The 24538-nt window shown below is 32.7% G+C and overlaps 3 protein-coding genes across 3 annotated transcripts; all 3 read right to left on the bottom strand.

Moving 5' to 3' along the window:
- Positions 1-337: 337 nt before the first annotated feature.
- LOC131657548 (ethylene-response factor C3-like) lies at positions 338-1045 on the bottom strand. Its single transcript, XM_058926935.1, has one exon. It carries the CDS (start codon positions 1043-1045, stop codon positions 338-340), a length of 708 nt encoding a protein of 235 aa, XP_058782918.1.
- Positions 1046-9379: 8334 nt separating this feature from the next.
- LOC131657540 (uncharacterized) lies at positions 9380-10219 on the bottom strand. The gene has a single exon (XM_058926928.1). The coding sequence runs from the start codon at positions 10217-10219 to the stop codon at positions 9380-9382; it is 840 nt and encodes a 279-aa protein (XP_058782911.1).
- A 12737-nt stretch (positions 10220-22956) lies between these two features.
- Positions 22957-23643, bottom strand: LOC131657532 (ethylene-responsive transcription factor 1B-like). Its single transcript, XM_058926920.1, has one exon. The coding sequence runs from the start codon at positions 23641-23643 to the stop codon at positions 22957-22959; it is 687 nt and encodes a 228-aa protein (XP_058782903.1).
- Positions 23644-24538: the final 895 nt, after the last annotated feature.

Below are 24538 nucleotides of genomic sequence, written 5' to 3'. Positions count from 1 at the left end.
GGAGGGGGATGGAATGGAACCACTTGATGCCAGAACTCGCCCCCGAACCGGACTTAACCGGTGGTTTAAAGCCAAAAAAAAAAATATTATCATTTTTGCCTACAATTTTGTTCCTTGAGTTCGATTTGTTGTTTTCCCGAACAATACTGTTTATCGTTATGAAGGTACTTGTCATGGTTTCTAGTTTTATTACTCCTTGAACTCAATTTATGAATAATGTTTGTTTCTTATGAAAAATAAAAAAGAGAATAGAAAACCTAAACAAGCAGAAGCTTCATAAATGATGTTGTATAACTATAAAATCCAAAGAAACAAGAAGAAAAGAAAATTACTGAAATTAACAATTTGATTTGAAGTAGCTGTTGTCGTTGCTTGTACTTGGATTATCAGATATACTTAGAAGTTGCTCAAGATATTCAACTCCCAAATCTTCTAACACCAACACACTTGCTGATGATGATGATGATGATGATGATGATGATGATTCCTCTGATTGATCTTGTTTTCCTGCTTTATTATTATTCTTTACACCTTTTGATGACAACTTTCTTTGGTTATAATGTCTCTCCTTGAGTGCAAGTGCAGGTGAACATCCTTTGCTGCAATCATATTGAATCTCTTGCAAAGATTCTTTAACCCTTTGAACTGAAAAATTGAGAAGAGCATTATCACCTCTCATTAAAAATGCAGCTTGATCATAAGCTAAAGCAGCATCTTCAGCACTATCAAAGGCTCCGAGCCAAACCCTTTTCCCTCCTCTTGTTGTGTCTCTAATCTCTGCAGAAAACTTCCCCCAAGGCCTTTTTCTTACACCTATATACGAATTTTGATCCATCTTATTATTCTGCAATATTTCTTTAGCTTTTGCTGACTTCATCGAGTTTGCAGACAATAGTGTTTGCGAACTCGATGAGAAATTGATAGTACGAAAGGGAAGATAATCATGATTAATACCAAATGACTGGAAGGAAATTTCAGAAGGGTCTTGCTGCAAATTTTTGAAATCTGGGTTATGAAAGGAAGAGAGATTGGTTCTTTGAGGCATGATTTCTATTGGTGTCTTTTTCTTTTGGCTTTATTATTTATATTTGCTACAAAATAATGGTCAAACCCCACTGCAGGTTATTATTCAATTTTGGATTATGGGTTTAGATTATTCTAATGTACCCAGATATATAATAACCAATAATTTATCAGTTAAGAGAATCTAGTACTTACCAAAAAAATAAGTTAAAAGAATCTAGATCTAATGAGAAAGTTAATGTTATTAGGCAAAATATCCTTTTTGGTCTCTTATGTTAGCCTTGGAGTTCATTTTGGTCCCTTAACTTCAAAAAGTAGGCTTAATTGCAGTTTTGGTCCCCTATTATTCTTTTCTTTGAGTTTTGGTCCCCCTATTTTAAAATCCGAAATTTTAGTCCCTATATTTTAGTTTTTTGAGGATTTTGGTCCTCCTGCAAATTCGAATGCAATTTTAAATGAAATGATGCTCACATTAATGACGTGTCAATGTCATTTCAGCCGTGATATGTTCAAAAAAAAGTATTTTTATTTAAGATTTATGTTAAACATGTCATCAATGTGAGGTTTATTTCATTAAAAATTGTCTTCGGATTTGCAAGGGGACCAAAATCCTCTAAAAACTAAAGTAGAGGGACTAAAATTCCGAATTTTAAAATAGGGGGACCAAAACTCAAAAAAAAGAATAATAGGGGGACCAAAACTGCAATTAAGCCCAAAAAGTATCACATTGGTCCCTTAACTCTTCAAAAGGTGTCATTTTAGTACTTTTTGTCACATTAGCGACGAAAATAAAAGGTGTCATTTTAGTACTTTTTGTCACATTAGCGACGGAAAAACTCAAAAATTGGTCGCTATTTCCGTCGCTAATATGACAAAAGTGGACTAAAATGACTCCTTTTGAAGAGTTAAAGGACCAATATGACACTTTTTGAAGTTAAGGGACCAAAATGAACTCCGAGGTTAACATAAGAGAAAAAAAAGATATTTTGCCATGTTATTATTACTATTATTAGGACTATTTTAGTTGGCTTTTTTCTTTCTTAAACACACTTAAGAATAATTAATTGGATCCCTTAAATGTCGTGAGTTTAATTTTTGACCGATTGAAAAATCTTTGTTGAGGGAGTTCATCTTTTTAATTAAATCTCCTTATCTGTATCTTTTTTCTGAGGATATTTAGGAACAAAACAAGCCAAAATCAAGAGCTTACGAAGTAAAGTTTAAAAGTTTTTTATTATTAAGCCAAAACAGGACTAAATATTTTTATTATTATTTAGTTTAGTTTTTTATATAACTATTGAGTATCAGGTATATTGTGAGGATTATTATGGTTATTGTTGAGAATGACTCATATTGTAAAGATTATTATAGATATTGTTGAGTATGTCTCGAATTGTAAAAATTATTATGGTTAGGGAACTGAGAGATATGGGAGTTTTATGGATATTATTGAAATCTAAATCCTAGTATTATATATTGGTTGTAACATTGTAACCCTTACAAATCCTAATTATTAGAAAAAAATAAAGAGAACTATAGACGTTTTATAGTTGCAGAGGTAGACTCAATTGGCCGAACTACGTTAAAAAAGATTGACGGTGTTCATTGTGTTTTACGTTTGTTTCTCTATAATCTTCTATACTGGTTGTTATTCTAACAATCGGTATCAGATAGCAGTTAATTCTGGTGCAGAATTCAAATTAAGAAGGTTCAACATGACATGTAATTTTGGATTATGGGAGAGGAGGGTTAAGGATATGTTGGCTCAACAAAGTTTATAGAAGATAGATTGTACGGCGAAATCGAACAGCATGAATGATACCGAGAGGACAGAGATGAAGGAGAAAGATGTAGGATTGATTCATCTATATGTTTTAGACGATGTGATGTATCATATTCTGAACATGAAAATATCAGATATGTCAAAGACACTAATGAACAATTTGTTCACAAAAGAGCAACTATAAAATCTGAAGATATAGGAATGATCAAATTTGTAACAACATGTTAATGTATTTAACATTTTGATCACTGATTTGGTGAGGCTTGGAACGGATATTGATGACGAGATAAGACAATCATTTTGTTATTCTTGTTATAAGGTTCTTAAGACTATTTGGTGACTACTCTTACCTACTAGAAATAAAATATGAATCTTGTTGTGATTACTTCTACACTTTTATCTTAATCTCAAATGAGGCAAAGTGTAAGTGAAGGAACCCAAGGTTACGGTCTGCATGTGAAATGAGGTCAAGTTTTTGGACGTGACAAGGGTAATGAAGGTTCTAGAATGAAGAGGCCTAAATCCAAGAATTGTAAAACATATGAGTGTTATAGTTGCAAACAAATTGGGGATTGAAAGAGGGATTGTTTAAACAGAAAGCATGGCTCATCTAGTTATGCAAATGTGGTTAAAACTATTGCACTACAAAAAATACACTCCCTAACCACGTGAAGTTGTGACATGATTATCACGTGGATAAAAAAACCCAGTTGCAACGTGATAATCACGTCACTACAATTTTTAATATTAAAATATCATGCATAACGTTAACATTGTGTGTGTCATATTTTTTATTTTAAAAAAAATAGCGACGTGGGAGGAGTTTGAAAATTTTCAAATTTTAAGTAGTGACGTGGGAATCACGTCGCTGAGGAAAAGGGATGACTTAACTTTGATTGGCGCAGGCTTTTGCAGGTGAGAGAATCTTCTTTATTATCGTTGATAACGTTGCAACGTGAATTACACGTGGCTAAGTTGCGACGTGAAATTCATGTCGCTGATTGGCTTATAAGTTAATGCAATTCTCTTTCTCCCACCTAGACCCATCGCCTCTCTTCCAAATTTTTCTATACTCTTTCTCTCTTCCAAACTCAAATCTATTTTCCATATACTCTTTCTCTCTTCCAAACTCACAAATTCTTTCCCCAAATAAAATTGTTTAATTTCGTTTTTATAATTACTTGAATTGAAATTTGTGTTTGTTAATTTAGGTTTTAATTTTTGTTAAAGTATTGAAGAGAAGAAGATTGAAGAAGAACAGGGTTGAAGGAGAAGAAGATTGAAGGAGATTGAAAGTTGAAGGAGATTAAAGAAGATGTATTATTTTTTTTAGTAGATTATAAAAATATTGTTTTGGATGATATTGAAAATAAAATATAGATTTTAAAAGAGAATATAGTTTAGGATGATAGAATATATATTTTGGATTATTATATATATTATTAAAACAGCATATATATCTTAGATGATATTGAAAATAGAATATAGTTTTTAATATAATTTCCTATTAAAACAGAATATATATATATATATATATATATATATATATATATATATATATATATATATATATATATATATTAAAACACATTTTTGGTTAAATATTTTAAAATATATTTAAAATAGATTATAAAAAAAATATTATATATATATATAAATAAAACATATTATATATATTATTAAAACGTATTATTATATATATTATTAAAATAGATTATTATATATAAATTTCTTAAAAATAATTTTTATTAAATATTTTAGAATATATAAAACAGATTATTATATATATTAGTATAAGTTTAAAAACATGAACATATTATATAAAAAAAATTTGTTTATTATATTTATAAAAAATTTGTTTATTATATTTTGTGTTAAAAAACAATATGATATATATATATATATATATATATATATATATATATATATATATATATATATATATATATATATATATATATATATATATATATATATATATATATATATATATATATATATATATATATATATATATATATATATATATATATATATATATACGGTTAATGTAGTTAATGTAGTTTCAAAATAATTATAGTTACTAAAAAGACAATGATTGGATATATGTGCAGTATGGAACATTATTATTGGTATTATCGTAGTTGGATGTATGATAGATTGGAACCAGAAAGACATGCACTTTAACCCAATTTTACAGTAGGAGTTAATGAGTTTATCACGTGGGCGTTTGCTCAGGAATGTTGCCGAAGAGAAGGAGGAGTTAGGTGTCCTTGTCTTAAATGTGGATGTAGACCTATAATTAGTGACCCAAAAGAAGTGGTCAATCATTTGCATATAAGGGGTTTTATGAAAAATTATTGGGTTTGGACGTTTAATGGTGAAAAACTGCAGAGTAACGTACCAGAGACTAGCAATATGCTTGCTTCAAGTAGTCAACCGCCTATGGAATATGAGGAAAGACCGCCTATGAAATATGAGGAAAACTTTAATTTGATCGGTGACATGGTTGAGGATGCTTTTGGTGTGAACGTGACCTATGATCAATCTGAGGATTTTAATGGGGAAGAGTCGTCGAATGAGGAACCGCGAAGATTTTATCGGTCGTTGAATGAGATGAATACGCCGTTGTTTAAGGGATCGTCCGACTCAAAGTTATCAATGTGTGTGAGGTTATTGGCCGTCAAGTCAAATTAGAATGTTCTTGATCAGTGTTTGGAATTCTTCGTAAAATTGATATTGGACTCAACTGCAACGAAAGACAACATGCCTACAACTTTTTATGATGCAAAGAAGTTGGTGTCGAAGTTGGGTTTAACAGTAAGAAAGATTGATTATTGCATTATTGGTTGCATGTTTTTTTATGATAATGAGTTTGGTACGCAAGATGGATTGTTGGAGGAATGTAATATTTGAATGAGTCCAATATATAAAGTTTGCAGTAGAGCCATTAACACTAATCAATCTCGTGTGGCAGTAAAGTCCATGTTTTATCTTCCGATAATACCAAGGCTAAAAAGAATGTTTGCTTCAATGCTCAGTGCAAGTCATATGACATGGCATCATACAAACAAAACAAATCCAGGCACTATGCGACATCCATCTGATGGCGAGGCATGGAAGCACTTTGATCAAATACATCCTGATTTTACCGCAGAACCTAGAAATGTTAGGCTTGGATTATGCTCAAATGGTTTTGCTCCATATGTCCAAGCGTCGGAAAGTGCATATTCTTGTTGGCCATTTATTGTAACCCCTTACAACCTCCCTACTAAGATGTGCATGACAAAACCATACATGTTTTTGACGCACGTCATTTCAGGACTTTCGAGTCTAAAAGTCGGAATTGATGTGTACTTACAACCTTTCATTTATGATTTGAAGAGGTTGTGGATTTCATAATAACTTATGATATATCCCGTAAATAAAACTTTACTATGCGAGTTGTCTTGATGTGGACCATTAACGACTTTCTAGCATATGACATGTTGTCTGGTTGGGGTACACATGAAAAAATGGGTTGTCCACATTATATGGATACACCAAGGCGTTTACGTTGGATAAAGGGGGGAAAAGCTCGTGGTTTGACTGTCACCGCAGATTCCTACCAAAAAATCATCCATATAGAAGAAACAAGACAAATTTCAAAAAAGACGAACGGGTAACAGATTTGCCTCCGCCTCGATTGTCACCAGGTAGTGTATGGGACCAAGTTTGTGAACTACCAAAATTCACAGATACTAGAAAGGCATGTAGAATTGAAGGATATGGGGTTGAACGCAATTGGACAAAAAGAAGTATATTTTGGGACCTCCCGTATTGGAAAGATAATTTGTTACGCCATAATCTTGATGTTATGCATATTAAGAAGAATTTTTTTGATAATGTATTTAACACAATGATGGATGTTAAAGACAAAACAAAAGATAATGAGAAGGCTCGACAAGACATGAAAATTTGAAAATTTGGTGTAATCAAAAAAAGTTGGAGTTCAAGTCTCAACCGAATGGAAAATTATTAAAACTGAAGGCCTGTTTGAGTCTCACCTCACAAGAAGCTAAAATGGTTTTTTGATGGTTAAAAGACTTGAGAATGCCTGGAGAATATTCTTCAAATTTAGCAAGGTGTACCGACCCTAACACTGGGAAGTTGCATGGTATGAAAGTCATGATTGCCATGTTTTTATGGAACAATGGCTACCAATTGCGTTTGGTTCTCTACCCAAACACGTGTTTAATCCACTAATTGAAATTATTCAAGTTTTAGAGATATATGTGCGTCAGCTATAAGAGTCGATGATATCATTAAGTTGGACCGAAATATTCCAGTCATTCTCTGTAAGTTGGAACCAGTATTTCCACCTGGTTTGTTTGACTCCATGGGACATCTACCTGTGCATCTTTCATATGAAGCTTATCTTGGAGGACTTGTTCAATATAGGTGGATGTATCCGTTTGAAAGGTTCATGGGTGATTTAAAGTGATCAGTGAAAAATAAATCTAGAGTTGAAGGATCAATATGTGCACATTACTTGCATCGAGAAACATCACATTTTTGTAGTCACTATTTCAACCACTTGATGTTAACTCCAAGAATCATACGAAATCCTGTAAATGTTAATGAAAGAAGTCAATTCACCTTATCAATCTTCTTAATTGTTGGGAGACTGATGAATTTCCGGCTAAATCTAAAAATGCAAAGAAGATGAGACCATCTGAAAAAGGGGGTTGCCTTAATGTTGTTGGAAGTATAAGCATTGCTGAGCATCTTCGATGCTTGGTAATCATTATTACCACTTTTTGAAGTTATAATTTGATTTATAATATATTATTAATTATAGTTAATTTTATTATTTAGACTAAGGAGTTGAATAGACCATCTATGATGATCGAGCTGGTTATAAAGACTTGGACAAAGAAAACCAGGGGTTTTGTTGACGATCGTACACAAAAAGCTTTGGTAAGTTATTTAATTTACGTTGTTCATATTTTTTTTTAATTTATCGGAAACTTTTGTGGCGTGATTTTCACGTGGCATGTGAGATGTTGTGGCATGAAAATCATGTGGCAATTTTAGTTACGGCGTGAAAATCACGTGGCTATTTTTCCTATATTATTAAAGTAAATTTCATTTCATTAAAATTATATTTAACTTAATTTTTTTATTGTATCTGTAGGATGATTATCAGACATTTCTTGTACGATTTCTGAATTTTAATCCTCAGTATACTCCGAGACCGGGAGAGCCGCTTCTTCCAAATGTAGACTTTTATATTTGGAATGAAGTCATTGGCGGAAAGGGGCCTAACAGGTGTTTTTTTGGTGGTGGAAATTTGGTAGGCACCTTAAGACGTAATGATAGAACTCTATATCAAAGAGTTATTGACAGGGAAGGAGGTTCACGTCCATTAAATTTGACACCAGAACAGCGAGAAACCGTAAGACAATTGGCGGTAAATAACACGAGAAGCAAGGCGGTAGAACGTAAGGCAGCTTTGAAGGCCCAACTGGAGGCAACGCAGAGTGAGCATCAGCGGCAAACGGAGGTCATGGCGAAGAGGCAATATGATATGGAGGCGCAAATGCGACAATTTATGCAATCGTTTGGTGGAAATCAAAATGTGGGTAGTTATGCGCCGACAGATCAGGAGAACGAAAATGATGTTAACTTTCCCGACCCAGACTGATCGTTGTTTTAATTTTATTTTTATTTTGTTGTAAATTTTGATTTTGAATTTTCGTGAGATATTAATTAATTTATTATTACATTATATTTAGTAATATTAATTTATAATTTTAGTTTATTAATTTATATATTTTAATATATTTAGTTTATTAATTTAATTTATATATTTTAGTATATTTTCGTATATTTAGTTTATTAATTTAATTTATATATTTTAGTGTATTTAATTTATTAATTTAATTTATAAATTTTAGTATATTAAGTTTTAATTTAATTTATTAATTATATATATATATATATATATATATATATATATATATATATATATATATATATATATATATATATATATATATATATATATATATATATATATATATATATATATATATATATATATATATATATATATATATACACACACACACATACAAATTATTAATTGGTTTCATAATTTCATTAAAAAAAGAATTAGTGACGTGATTTACATGTCAATAATTAGTGCTATGGAAATCACGTCGCAACTTACATTTATCCAACAACGTTCAAATTCAAAATAGCAATTGGTTGAAGCGTGAATTTCATGTCACTAATTAGTGACATGAAAAACACGCCGCAAATGAAGATTATTTTCCTGCACCACAACTGTTACGCCTGCTCTGACTTAAATGGTGTGAATGTTTGTGCAAACATTTGCGACGTGATATTCACTTCACTAATTAGTGAAGTGAAAATCACGTCACTACTTAGTTGTCACTCTCTCTCATGGGGAGTAATTAGCCACGTCATAAATTTCAGTTTGTGATGTATTTTTGCTTACTACCATCTAACTCTCTGACCACCTCCCAAATCTCAAACTCCGAAAAAGGTTGTTCCAGCATTTGAACTTCAATCTGAGAGAGCTGAGTAAAATGAAGAAACCTCCAACGTTGGACTGCAAAACGGTAACTCACTGTATTTCACTTCAAATAACCTCTTTACTTCTTCTTTTACGCCTTTTACATCCAACACCCTACCTGAAATTGTTTCGACGCTCCCAATGTAATTTTTCATATTTCTATCCTTCAACAAATTGTGGAAGAATCTCGTGTTCAAGTATCCTTCTTTGCACCACTTAATTCTTGATTTTTGCCTTAGTAAACTTTCCCTTCTTCGAAAATTATTCCAAAAGGAACAAGTTGCCTCTGATCTCTCATGTGACATTGCGTCGACCTCCCCATCCATGTTCGACAACCCCAAAGCCCCATCCGCTCCATGAATAGACACAAACTTATCATCACACACATTTATTTTCTTAACAACATCCTCCAATTTAAGATCTACCCATCCAAAGACCTCCTCATTCCACCTTCTAAGACTAGACTTTAAGTGTTTCAACTTTTCCTTTAAGACAAATGATGCAGTACCTGTAAACTTCAAGTTCTTCCATTCCTTGTCTACAAACTCAACAAAACTCGGATGATCCAACCAGCCATTGAGAGTTCTAAAAGGCTTTAGGTCCCAATTAAGACTATTGCAATTGATCCAAATTGGACTATGGTCTGAGACATCCTTAGCTCCAATTTCTTGACTGACAGTAGATAAAAGAGCTACGAAGCCACTTGACAGAAGAAATCTGTCAATTATGCTCATAACACCACAATAACCTCTACTCCATGAAAATTTTTGATGACCAGTTAGTAAATCCTCCAAATCCATAATCTCAATAAAGTCATTGAAATATGTCATCTCCTTAGAGTTTTGAAGACTATTACGACCTAATCGATCCGAAGCAAATCTAACAAAATCAAAATCCCCACCAAGGAACCATTCACCACCCCCCACTGACCTCTCAATTCAATCAACTTCCCCCACAACCTCCTCTTTTTAAATAGAATACAGGTTGAGTATACATTCACAAAATAACAATGTTTACCTTTAAACATAGCACAGACTCCTACATAACCCTCCCCTCTGAAACTGAACATTGGCTCGATGACATTCACCTTCCACATAATCAGCAAACCTCCGGAACAACTATTAGAGTTTTTGACCGACCAATCTATTTTACAGCTACCCCAAAAGCTTCTAACAATCGCCTCAGAAGTAGATTTGAGTTTTGATTCCTGGATGAAGCAGAGATCTACTTTGCCCTTCATCATACACTCTTTTATCCTCCTTCTTTTTAAAGGATTGCCCCCCTCTGATATTGTAAGAAACAATATTCATCACAACCCTTGATTTTGAGCCACCATCTGAAACTTACGACCTTCACAATCTCCCATCTCCATTGCCTGAATTGCACCAATGTATGTGTCACTTGGATCATGTCCAACCACCCCCAAATCTATAATTTCTTTCCACAACTCTTCCGTTGATTTCCTCTTCACCTCCTCTCTGTATCTTCTATTTCCTTGCTCAATCACCGAATCGTTTAGGGACTCATAACTCTGAATATTACTCTTCGTAGCTCCTTTCCCTTTGCCATGTTTGACCTTCGTAGGAATCCTAGATTTTCTCAATTTTGAATTACCGCTTGCGATAAAGTGTGAAGATTCCTCAAACACCATCTGAATTGAATCAGTGGACCCACTCTCAACAAAAAGGGCCTTACACTTTTGGGGCTTCTTAGATTTTGAGACTCTTGGGCCTGTAAGAAGCGTTAGGCCCAGCCCCAAACTACTCTTGAATGAAACCCCACGTGCACAACCCCTTTTGCCCCGTAGACTATATTTGTATTGCCTTTTACCATTAACATCACACGCTTCCACCCCTTTGTTCTTTTCAATGTATTCTTAATCAATGACACTTTAATAACATTTAGCTGTTCCTCGTTAATGCTTAATACATGCGGAGGTACTACTGGGACAACTTTATTTCTAATTAAAGGAACTTCTATAGAACTTGGCTCCATTTGCACCGATTCTGCACCTATCCCTTTTACATTTAATGCCTCAAAAGGGAATTTTAGAAGTGAAAGTCTTTGATGTGTGGGGAATTTATTTTATGGGACCCTTCCCATCTTCTTTTGGAAACAATTACATACTTGTCGATGTCGATTACGTATCTAAATGGATCAAGGTTGTAGCTTCTCTAACAAATGATGCACGATTAGTAATTAAGTTATTCAAGAACATAATCTTTCCGAGATTCGGTGTGCCCAGAATAGTCATTAGTGACGGCGGCTCTCAATTTATTTCCAAAATCTTCGAAAAACTTCTTGTAAAGTATTGAGTCCGACACCGTGTAACAACATCCTATCACCCGCAAACAAGTGGGCAAGTAGAAGTCTCAAACTGACAGATTAAGCAAATACTCGAGAAAATTGTTGCCACATCTAGGAAAGATTGGTCCTCTAAGTTACATGAAGCATTATGGGCATGTAGGACAGCGTATAAGACACCTATAGGAACCACACCATTCAAGCTTGTCTATGGTAAATCATTCCACCTGCCGGTGGAAATTGAGCATAAAGCTTATTGGGCCATAAAAACCCTAAATTTAAGCTACATTGCTGCATGAGAAAAGAAATTATTAAACATCAATGAACTGGAAAAGATTAGGCTAGATGCTTACGAAAATGCCAAGATCTATAAAGAAAAAAAATAAAAAATGGCACGATAAATGTATCTCTAGAAAAGAGTTCAACGAAGGAGATGCGGTATTCTTATTTAACTCTAGACTTAAATTTTTTCCTAGAAAACTTTGTTCAGAATGGTCTGGTCCATTCGAAGTCACTAAGGTATTTCCAAGTGGCGCCATCGAAGTTAAAGGAAAGTCAAGTGATCATTTCATTGTAAACGGGCAGCGCCTAAAGCATTACCATTATATTGAAAACAGAGACTATTCAGATAGTCTTAAGCTCGTAGAGTTTCCCGCCGAATCACAAAACTAACCTTTAGTCTGTCAAGCTTACGACATTAAACAAAGTGCTTGTGTGGGAGACAACCCACGCTTTAAAGTTAGATTTATTTTTATTTCTTAAAATTCCTATTTTTTAATTACTTTAATCTTATTTTATCTACCCACATATGAGGCTTTAACACTGAAATTCTTAAGCTCATACGCTTACAACACTTCTATTGACGCCACTCAGAATCTAATCGGGGCCGCTTCTTTCCAGTTGTTTAACCAAGAATACACCGTGAATCAGGAGGCCTTGAGCGAGATGGTCCAGTTCACTCGTGGAGATGGTGTTAATTACCGAATTCCTCCTAAGGTGGACTGGTAAGGAATGTCATATGCGATATGGCAGCGTGTGTTCGGTGAAGAAAATGTCGATCCCGACATGCGCTATTCAACTCACATCCATAATCCATGCATCCGCTTCTTCCACCACGTCTTGGCTAACACCAATTTTTGAAGAACAAGCAACAACAAAGTCAACGTCAAGGAGTTGTACTTCTTCCACTGTGTTTTCACAGCAAATTTCCGGATCAATGCTTGTACCTTTCTCATGGACCATACTCAGTCTCTTGTGTCAAGAGAGGGAAATACACCTTTCTGTATCGGATGGTTGGTTACCGCGATAGCTAGAGCCCTAGACTTAGGGGACAGGCTGCAAAACTTGCCTTCACTGCCATCTATTTTTATGGATATTAACAATTGTCGAGCTGGTCGTCTTATTAAGGCAAGGGAAGATGGGAGATATAACCTTATGGTGCGAACCAAAAAAGTCTAGAGTGTCATCTTGCATGATGTTTCCATCACCAGATTAGACAACAAGAACAACTAGCTTTATGATATTGATGCACATGCTGCTGATGCTAACATACAAGACAACCAAGGCAGAGCAAATAATGCCGATGATATGGAATAGGAAATAGGAAATAATGCCGACGTTAATCACACACCCATGATATTAGTCACACGCCCTAGTTTTTTTTCTCTTACATTCCAGGCTTCCAATGAATCTTTCTACTTTCCAGACCTTCCTAAATTTTCTCCTTGAACTGAGTCTTGGAGACTGAAGCCACGAAAACTCCTCCTACATTTTCTAAACCTAGTTGTATACGAGCAATATAAATACTTGGCATTTATCAGCAAAAAGTCTTCTTCTTCTTCTTCGTCAAGTTTTACAGCATTTATTTTTCTAGCAGCTACTTTCAGAGTTTCCGTTCTATTTTCCCTACCCAATTAGCAATAGTTTTCTACATCGGAAACCTATTGCCTCTTAGTTTATTTCATAGCTTTCAGACTTTGTTTTAATGTTTTATTTATTTATTTATTTTCTGCAACTGTTTTGTGTTCCGGATCAAAGCAAAGCCTACCAGTCTGTGGAGGCGTGCTTTCGTTTGGTACTAGAAGATTTTCCGTTTCAAATTCCATATTTAACCCATGTTTTTATTTTCAGTCATAATTATTGCTTACTTTGATTTATTGAATATAAGTTTCGATTACTGTCAATCTGCTGTTTCTGTTATGGTTTGACGTTCAAGACTATGTCCGGCTAAATTAATTATACCGGTATGTAAGGTCACATAACTTAGGGGGTTTAGTAACACTATTGGCGTATTTGTTATGAAAGTATTTTTCTGGTTTCAATTTCTAATATTAATTATCATCTGTTTCGTTACGAGAGTAAAAAGCGGATAGAAGTTAGAATCAATAAGAGTTTGAGGTTTTAACTAGACAGTAGGAATTGAACATTAACCTTAAATACAACGAGAGCGCTTTAAGGATAATTAGACTTCATTTGTTTTCAAAATTATTTTTAGATTTTAATTGACATAGCGAGAACGCTTACTTAGGTTTAATAATAAGATCTTAATCAATAAACATGAGAGTGTGAGAAGAAGGTTTTTAAATTGATGATTTCTACATAAAGATGTTTTAAAAATACGACTTGCGTCAATAGTTTACTAAATTCCCGAAGTCCGACTATTGCAAACCGGTATTTCTCACTAATAATTTAAGTTAGATTTTATTTTCCCTTAGTTCCCCTCTAATCCTAATCAATCAGATAACCAGCCTTAGATTTACGTAGTAACAATTAGATACCGGTAAATTGATTCTTAATCCCTTGAGATTCGATAATCTTTAAGGCTACGCGATAAGACTGTGCACTTACAGTCAGATTCATTAGACATACTAAATCATACGCGATCAATAACCCTCTTGAAAATTGACTTTGTATTTAGTAGCTCAAAGCACTTTAAAATATTAAAGTTCTTTATTTGGTGTGCTTTATTGAATTCCTACCTTACAATGTTAGTGTCATTTAAAAATGAAATTAGGAGGAGAAAAGTAAATGGATTTACCAAATAGAAACCTAAAGTAAGTAAATGTACCACGTGAGGCAAATGAATTTGCACGGAGGCGCAGCCCCACCTCATAACCAAACACTGTATCGATTTTTTCAATGTTCATGAATGTAAAAGCCTCCTTTAGTGCACCTATAACTAATATAGCCTCCCACTACTTTCTAAATTATCATTAAACACACAGCATATCACTTTGTATAAATTGTCATTTACAACAATCAATTCAGTGCTCTTTTTTGAATCTCTTCTCTCTAATTCTTTCTCCAATTTTCATCTTGATGAATAGGATTTGGACGAGAGCATAAAAAGCGTACGTATTAATTAATCTCATATTATAATATCTTCATAACCTTTGTTCTTTTTTTATTCATTTTGATGATACTCTTATTTCCTCTGTTTTTTCTTTGCAAGTATAAATAAATTCATGATATTTACTGGATTTGTGTCAACTGTACAGAAGACAAGGAATTGCACGACATGCACTTGAAGCACTGGCGGGTCGCAGGAACCGAATACATACATGTAAGTATTAATTATAATAAGAAGTTTGATTTATTACTTATAATTTTATTTGTTTCATGAGTTAGCATGTTGGTGTAAGTTGACAAAAATATATAACCAATTAGTTCACAAAAGTGTTTTTCTTTAAGTCAAATTAGTAGGTACGTTATGCAGAGAAATTCATTTACAAAATCTTAAGTTTTAATACACGACATCACTTTTTTTTTTACTATTAAAATACTAGACTAAACATTATATTTAAATTGATAGCTTTTTATTTTAAGAAATTTGTATAATAAGATCCCTTAGCGCTAAAGAAATGGAGTCTTATATATAAAATTAAGAGATTACTTTATTAATTCATTAATTAAGAGACAAATAAAATTATTTTGTCCTTTATTGAAGACCCATGTGGGCATGTGGTCAATGGGGTAGCAGACTATTTCAACGTATTCTAAAATCTAGTTTAGTTCATATTTAGTATTTCAAATATTAAATTTCCAGCATAATATTGGACCAGTTTGTTTGAGCGTTAAAGAAAAATATTTTTTTTTATTTTTAAAAATAGATTTTTTAAATTTTTTTTTAAAATATTACAAATTTATTTATATTCATTTTTTTCTAAAATAAAATATTAATTTTAACATCCTATAACATAAGCACACATTATTAAAGATCAAAACTTAGTCAAAATTGTAATTTTTTCGATAAATTGTATTTCAAAAATTATTTTTATAAAAATTTATTTGAAATAACTTAAAAATTATATCCAAATTTTTTTCTCAAAATAAATAAAATACTTAAAATTAAATTTTAAGAATAACTATTCAAAAAAAAATTTTATTTAAAGTTTTTATAAAAAGTTTTTTTATAAAATTTTTTTTCTCAAAATTATGTAACACTATAAAAATCATTTTTGAAAAAGACAGAACAAACGGATCCATTTTCTTCGTGTTGGAAGCTGCTGATGGCCTTAAATTTATGTGAGTTCATTTCCCATAGTTTGCTGTTTGAGGTAACAGTAGCACACTGTATGATGCAGTGCAGTGAGGTTATCTCTTTGTCATACACTCGTTTCAGTAGCTTTAATGGGCAAGAAAAGTGTGTCATTTTAGTTCGGGATTTTGTTTATGAATGTAATTGGGAACTTAATTTACATATACCCTTAAAATCAGTTTGTTAGATTAGAGAGACAAATTAGATATTTCAATAGAAGTATGTTAGAAAGTCTAATTGTATTACCAGTTATATAAATAGAGCATCTCTTATGCGGTCGGAAATATTAGGAATTAGCAAACGCTAAACCTAAAAAGAGAACACAAGATTGTAAATGCAAAATCTATTAGATAAACTTTGAAACAGATCGGTTAAAAAATACTGAATTTTGTCATATTAAAAGATAATCTTTTACTCATGCCAAAAATGTTTAGATTCATAAGTAAATAAATCCTAATAGGCTTTTAATCTAAAATAGAAAAAGAAATCCTAATGAATTTTTAATCCAAAACAAAAATAAAATAGAAAATTATGGAAAATATTAAAATGTAATTTTTGGATTCGAATCAATCTCGGATGGCTTAAAAAGCCTTACTTCATCATTCTCCTTTCTATTATTTAGCTAATACGTGTCATGTTAATTTAGTTAATACATGTCCTATGTGTGGCACTAATTCTAATACATGTCATGTGTCTATGTCTAGTGTCAGTTGTCGTGTATCTAGGTCATATTGACCTACTAACAACATAAGAAATCATTACCCACTAAAAATTCTTTTTGAGTGGTTAGGCGAGGCCGAGCTGATTCTTGGGCTGGAAACTAGTTAAAGGTTTTTCAGTTAGATCAGCTTATGATATCCTCTTGGATTCGGCTAGGGTTAGAGATTGTTGGTTAGAAAGGGTGTTGTGGGGGCTTTCTAGGATTTGGAAGAGTTGGATGTGTTTTAAAATTGTAGTGGTCTAGTGAACGTTTACTTCATAATAGGTTGTCGATAAGGCAAAATCTTCTAAAGCCATAATATGCGTCTGGATCTGGTAGTGCAGGGTGTGTGTTTTGATGGGCAGATAAATTCAGTTGATCATCTCATTATTTAGTGTTAGGTTGCTTCAACTATTTAATATATAGTTTTTAGGAGGGTGATGTAACACCCTAAAAATCTTGCGCCTATTATTATAAATTAAAGCATGTAGAAAACACATATTAACACTTAGGATGTTACATGACATCAAACATATATGCTCTGCAACATTTAAAATTTAAAATAAAATATTCAACACCTGTCATCGCATGCTCACCTTCACTTAGGTTATCGTCGCAGCAAAATTATATAGATAAACACATTTTGCAAAGTCAAATAAGTCTCATAAAATACTTTATTAAAACTCAACAAATAAAGTAAAAATCTCCTTAAAACAACATAGTTATCACAATAACGAGAGTGCAACAATAAACTCTCTAATTAACATAACATAATAAAAGAAAATTCCACCCCACCCAGTGTTACAATTTAGAGCATGTAACTTAAAACGTAAAACAAAAAAGAAAAGAAGAACAGTGTTACGCCATCATCTGCTCTAAGAAGCTACTCAGTTACCTGCGTATCAGTACTCCGAAAAGAAGCACATACCACAACAACAATAAAGGGGTGAAAAATCACATTAATAAAGTAAGAGGTACATACTACAAGGTATAGCATAAAACACATATATATTCCACAGATAATTCCATGCAACATCACAGAACACATTCTCACACCTAACTCATCAATCACATTGAAATCGACAATATGCATATAACTCATTTATGCAATGTAACTTAACTATGCAACTCGATGCATATCATGTGGTATCAACTCAATATTTGATTCTCTCAGGAACCGAATCCCCCTTTAAACCCATGAGCCCCCTCTCCAAGCTTGGGACAAACCACTAGTCCCGTCTCTAAACTAGCGAACGTGCCTCTTGTTACAACTTAAATGATGAATGAATCATACATATCAATGTCAATGCATTCAGGTCCTAACATAATTCACTAACGACTCTCCTAATCCACTCTCCGGATTATCACATAATCACAATCACAAATGCATAACACAACTGAAATCATCGTAATATAATTATTAAATAATTTCAAAGTTATCAATCCTCATCATCTCCATAACATCAACAATCCATGTAATCCACATCAATTACTCAGGTTATCACAACACAGTCATCCCCTAAATACAATTTCATTTGATAATAATTTCCGTTAGCTTTCCAGTGCTTCGAACAATAACTCATTTGGACTTACAACTCAAAAGTTATGGCCAAAATCTTCGGAGAATACAACATAGGTCAAAACGATAATTTTTCAAATTACGCCCAGCATGTGTCGACCTTTAGGGAGCATACGTCTACCTATGGGACTTATGCGTCGACCTAGGTGACGTGTGTGTCGACGCCAAACGGACAAATAGTCTGATATTGCAAACATCTAAGTATCCATCAACCTAAGCGAGGTATATGTTCACACTAACTGCAGAATACAAAATTTCTGTGTTTTTCATTGTTGGAGGCCTTTCGGACGTCCAATTTTGATTCCGTAAAAATCCCCGATCTCTGAATTCGATGTACTACAATTATTTAATGGTTGAAACAAAAATTTAATACATATAATTCTCAAATTTTCTTGATAACATATTAACCCCAAAGCTTCAACCTTCAACAATGGTGGAAAATATTACAATTTCAAAGCAGTAAAACCACACATAATCATAAATGAAAATTCATCATCAATTCTGCCAGCAACATCATAACAACACAAAATCTCTGATTTAATCAATATAAAATACCCTATTGAAGGTTAAGGACTCCTATATCTACCTCTCATGCATATACTATTTATTAAGGTTGTTCTCCCCCTTACCTTAATTCCTAGCAAGAAAATGATTCTTTAACTTGTGTGTTCTTCTTCTTCAAGCTCCAACCTTCTACTCCTAGTCTTTGCGTCTTTTTACTTTCTCTATGTATTGATAGACTTCTCTCAATTCCAAGTTTATCTCCTAATCTTATACTTAGGGTAAATCTTCTCAAAACTAAATAAATCACAATAAACTATTATTATTTTAATTATTAAATAATTCTAAATAAAATCTACCAACTTCTAATTACTCTTTACACTCTCCTCTCAATATCACAAACCCCGACCACTCAATTATTTTAATTGTCACCATATAATAATTAAATAAAAATTATAAATAAATTAAAATAAATAAAATAAAATAATTTATTAAACTTAGGGTGTTACAGGTTAGGCGGCCTGTCATCCTTAAGTTTTGTTTCAATCTGACATTCAACGGTCTAGACGATTTGAAAAATACAAAATAAGGTAATATTTTCAAGAGAGCTTGGCGCTTAATCACTGGAAGACAAAGGTTATTAGTTTGGCTTGAAAGGGGGTTAAGACTCATGCTTCACGTTTTTTTTCGTTTCTTTGACTGACTGGAGCATAGTTTGCTTAAGTTGCTTGGGTCAGTTGTCTCCTCTCGTTTTATGTTGTATCTACCTCCCTCAAACTTACTCTCTCCGAAAGTATGTTGATTCCGAGTTTTTAGGATATATTAGACTGTTAGATTGACTGCCTTGTGTTTCTTTTTCTTGTAACTTCTTGTTGTTTTAACTCTTCTGTTTTGTTGTTCGGCTTCTGTATTTGTTTTGTTTGGTATTCTTACACTTCTAGTTCTCTTTGTTCGTTTTGCTATTTCCTATAACTTAAGTTTTTTTTTTCTCTTTTTAATATATGGTTCTCTGATTTGTTATTAAATAAAAAACTTGTGAACCATCTTGTACCTAGCTAATTACGTATTGGATCTAGTACAAATTTAGGCTCTGCTGACATTACATCTAATCCTGCGTCACTCAACCTTAATTCCAGTTTTTAGTCACCTTTAGTCCATGACATAACTTCTCATTTGTCTTTTTTTAACATACAAATTATTGAGGAGTCTATCTCTCTCTTTTCATATTGAACAATTCAAACTAACATTTTCGGTCAATGACCATGCTATCACAAAAGCTAAATTCTGTGTAGTGGTAGTTTTGGAGACTCAGTTTTTGATATTTTTTCTATTGTTAAACATCATAATGCTAATTATGATGGCTATTTAAGTATTTCATTTATTATACTCAGTAGCTTTTTTTTCCTTATTAAATATTGCTGGTGCTATGTGAAACACGGATACACTGTTTTTGGCAAAGTATCACTACCGAATACGTATTAGGTACTGGTACGCGTATGGTATGTATATGGTACGCACCAAATCTGTACTTTTTTTATTTATTTTTTATTTCATGTTTAGTACACAATTGGTACACATACATACAAAAGACATAGTTTTTTTCTTCGATACATACAATTTCAAGCTATTTTAGTGAGTTAAATTTAAGTTTTTAATTTATTTATAAAATAAGAGGTAAAAAATCAATTATATATTCTTACATTTTTGTCTAACTGTGTTGTGTCTGTGCCGCTGCTATCAACTTTCAAATTTTAGCCTTTATGAATTATTGATAACTGTGATTTATTTTATGTTATTGATCTTGACCTTCTTGAACAAATTATTTTTTAGGTTTAATATTTTGTTATCATTTCAATAATATATTTCCTTCATATTATTTTTTTAACAATGTAATAATTTTATTTATTTTTATAATTATATTTTAATAAATATATAGTGGCGTATCTGTAATTTAATTTTCTTAAAAATACCGTATTCCGTATCCATACTCGTACCGGGTACCCGAACCAGTGCATCGCAGCTGGTGCTCAATGTATTCTCACTTTTATTTTTTAGAAAAGAATTTTTAAATTCATTTTTTTATTATATTATATTGTTGGCTTTTTCTTTTCACCCTGTGAGAATCCGACATGGAACTGATTCCTGCTCCGCCTCTTTTAAACCCTAACTTTCTGATTCTTCAACAAAACAACACTATTTACTTTTCTCACAATTCCAACTCTAATCAATGCTGTGAATTTCCGCAGATTAATACTATTTCAGAAATCACTATATATTGCTGGTAGCTGAATACAAGGTTGGCTTGATTTCTTCTTTCCCTTCTTTTCAGTCAATCATTTTTGTAGTTTCATGCGAGAAATTGGTTTCATTGTCCTAACCATAGTTTCATGCCGGATATTTGTGTTATTTTCTCTTGGGACTAAGCTGTTCCATTTTTCTTACCTTTGTTATTCACTTTTTCTTACGAACTTGAGTATATTAAAGTTCCCAGATGTAAGCTATATATAAGACTCATTAAAATTCAAAATGATAGGAAAAGTGTAAGATTCCAAATTGACAGCATTTTCTTGTGATTCAAATCTTATTGGGCTTGAATCTCACAATCAAAAGTTTGTTAGATCAAATGATGAATATGCCTAACCATATTTTTTGACAGCAAAGATATACACGCAGGGAAACCTCAAAAATGAGAGACTTCAATACTACTTCAATACCTGCAGTCCTGCACCAGTGTTATCAAAGAGCGGTGCCATGACTGCTATAGCGGAAATACATGGCATTTTTTGAGCTCGCCACAGTGGTAAATATTGCTGATATTGCGGTTTTTTCGGCCATAATCTGGTACAACAGCACCCCAAAGCAGCCGGTATGGTGGGATTTTAGTTCTCCGCCATGGACCGCCATCCGCCATCGCCAACATTGACCTGTACTCACGCCTAATGAAGGGTCCTAGGTTAGGTTCTTCTGCCTCAAAGAAGAAAACACAGATAGGGCAAATAAGGGTTTCCAATTTCCAAAAGAGGGAAGATAGATCTTTGTCAATATTGAGTAAGTGATAGAATCATACTATATTATGCTATGAGAAGGAATTTAAAGGAAGGGAGATATATCTCTATCTATGACTTAATTAAGTAGATCAAAGTAGTGAGTTTGACACCATTTTAAATCATGTAATTGCATGTTTGATTTTCTTATAAGCAGACAAAAATTTGGAGAAGTGTTAGATATATATTTTTCAATATGGTATGTTTATGTGATACTATATAAGTGTGTGGCACATTCTATGTCCTAAATGTGATGTCTTTGTCTTAGACTGTCTCATGTTGTCTTGGATTATAAAGGAAGAGGTAGACGAAAACTATATACATACATGATACATCTATTCTAATTTTTTGTTACAAAAGTGAAACTTTATAGTTTATATCTGATTCATCTGTTCCTCGGTTTAGAATGTTATGACAAATATGTTAGTTATTTATTTTGGAGAGTGTAGATATATCAATGTTGTAGGATACTTGAAAGAAATCTAGTGTTATAATTTTTTGTGTTATTTTTTTGGAGAGTTGTAGTTTGTACACATTACATTTTTGCTTGTTATTTTATGATTGGTATAAACTACCTTTGAATTAGTTCAACTTTTCTTAGAGTTTTTTTTATTGTAAGGGTTGCATCCCTAGTGCGATTTCTTAAATCATTGCCTATCAAAAAAAATTTTCTATTTTTTGTTTTTCCAAACAATACGGTCAACTTATTATACAAGTACTTGTCAAGTTTCTTTTGGTTTTATTACTATTTGAATTCTAATTATGAATAAAATTTGTTTCTTATAAAAAATAAAAAAGAGAATACAAAACCTAAACAAGCAGAAGCTTCATAAATGATGTTGTATAAAATCCAAAAATACAAGAATGAAAAAAGGTCAAAAAATGAAAGAAAATTACTGAAATTAACTAATTGACTTGAAGTAGCTGTTGTTGCTTGTACTTTGGTCAGACATAGTTAAAAGTTGCTCAAGATATTCAACTCCCAAGTCTTCTAGCACCAAAACACTTGATGATGATGATGATGATGATTCCTCTGATTGATCTTGTTTTCCTGATTTATTATTACTCTTTACACCTTTTGATGATAACTTTCTTTGGTTATAGTGTCTCTCCTTGAGTGCAAGTGCAGGTGAAGATCCTTTTCTGCAATCATATTGAATCTCTTGCAAAGATTCTTTCACCCTTTGAACTGAAAAATTGAGAAGAGCACTATCACCTCTCATTGAAAATGCAGCTTGATCATAAGCTAAAGCAGCGTCTTCAGCTCTATCAAAGGTTCCAAGCCAAACCCTTTTCCCTCCTCTTGTTGTATCTCTGATCTCTGCAGCAAATTTCCCCCAAGGCCTTTTTCTTACACCTATATATGACTTTTGATCCATCTTATTATTCTGCAATATTTCTTTAGCATGAGATGACTTCATCGAGTTCGCAGACAACAGGGTTCGCGAACTTGCTGAGAAATCAATCTTACGAGAGGGAGGATAGTCATGATTAACACCAAATGATTGGAAGGAAATTTCAGAAGTGTCTTGCTGCAGCACTTCCAAATCTGGGTTGTGAAAGAAAGACAGATTCATCCTTTGAGACATGGTTTCTATTGTTGTCTTTCCCTTTTGGTTTTTTATATTTGGTAAAAATTAATGGTCAAACCCCACTGCATGTTGTTATTCAATTTTGGATTATGGGTTTAGATTATTCTAATGTCCCAGAAATATAATAACCATTAATTTATTAGCCAAGGGAATCCAGTACTTATAAAAAAAGTTAAGAGAATCTAGATCTAAAGAGGAAGCATGTGTTAAAAAAAAATAATTATAATAATAATAATTTTATATTGGGACCAGAATTAGTGTTCATCATAGTCCTTGAATCGGTGATGATGATTTCTGATTTCTGATGCAGTGACAAGCATGGGCAGAGCTATAGCCCAGTGAGTCCGGGCGACTCTCCACACTAATAGTCGATTTTTAGACAACCTTATGGACAAAATTAATAATTTTTAGACAAAATTAAGGGCAAAATTAATAAAAATAGAGTGTAAAATTTTTGGATAAAATCAAGGGCAAAATTTTTAGACAAAATTAGTAGAAACAATGTGTAAAGTTAATAAAAGAGAGAGTACAAATTTTGCCCAGGTTCCCTAAAATTTCTGGCTCCGCCATTGGTGACAAGTGTTGGACATGTAAGTGTTGTATGTTAAATCTTATGTGTGTTGACTTTATACATTGAATTATTTTGATTGGTCTAGATTCAAGTTAAGCATTCGCTTTAAGGCCTTTGGAGGATTCACAATACTAAAAATAATATATTTTATGACAAAGTTTTTACATTAGTCAATAAATAACCGAGGTCTAATTCCCGACACACCATATTTTAAAATCTCTTTTAAAAAATCATCAATTCCCTCAGTTGTATTAGAAAAATGAGGGGAAAACTAATTCAGGGACAAGCTTCGGATCCTAGTAATTGTAGTTTATGCTTTTA

Source organism: Vicia villosa, linkage group LG1 (assembly GCF_029867415.1).
Source record: "Vicia villosa cultivar HV-30 ecotype Madison, WI linkage group LG1, Vvil1.0, whole genome shotgun sequence".
NCBI lineage: Eukaryota > Viridiplantae > Streptophyta > Magnoliopsida > Fabales > Fabaceae > Vicia > Vicia villosa.
The sequence above is the reverse complement of the archived record's forward strand: the minus strand, read 5'-3'. Positions and strand labels throughout refer to the sequence as shown.

Coding starts and splice junctions, on each gene's coding strand:
- LOC131657532 (XM_058926920.1), bottom strand. CDS start 23,643: ATGTCTCAAAGGATGAATCTGTCTTTCTTTCACAACCCAGATTTGGAA.
- LOC131657540 (XM_058926928.1), bottom strand. CDS start 10,219: ATGACATATTTCAATGACTTTATTGAGATTATGGATTTGGAGGATTTA.
- LOC131657548 (XM_058926935.1), bottom strand. CDS start 1,045: ATGCCTCAAAGAACCAATCTCTCTTCCTTTCATAACCCAGATTTCAAA.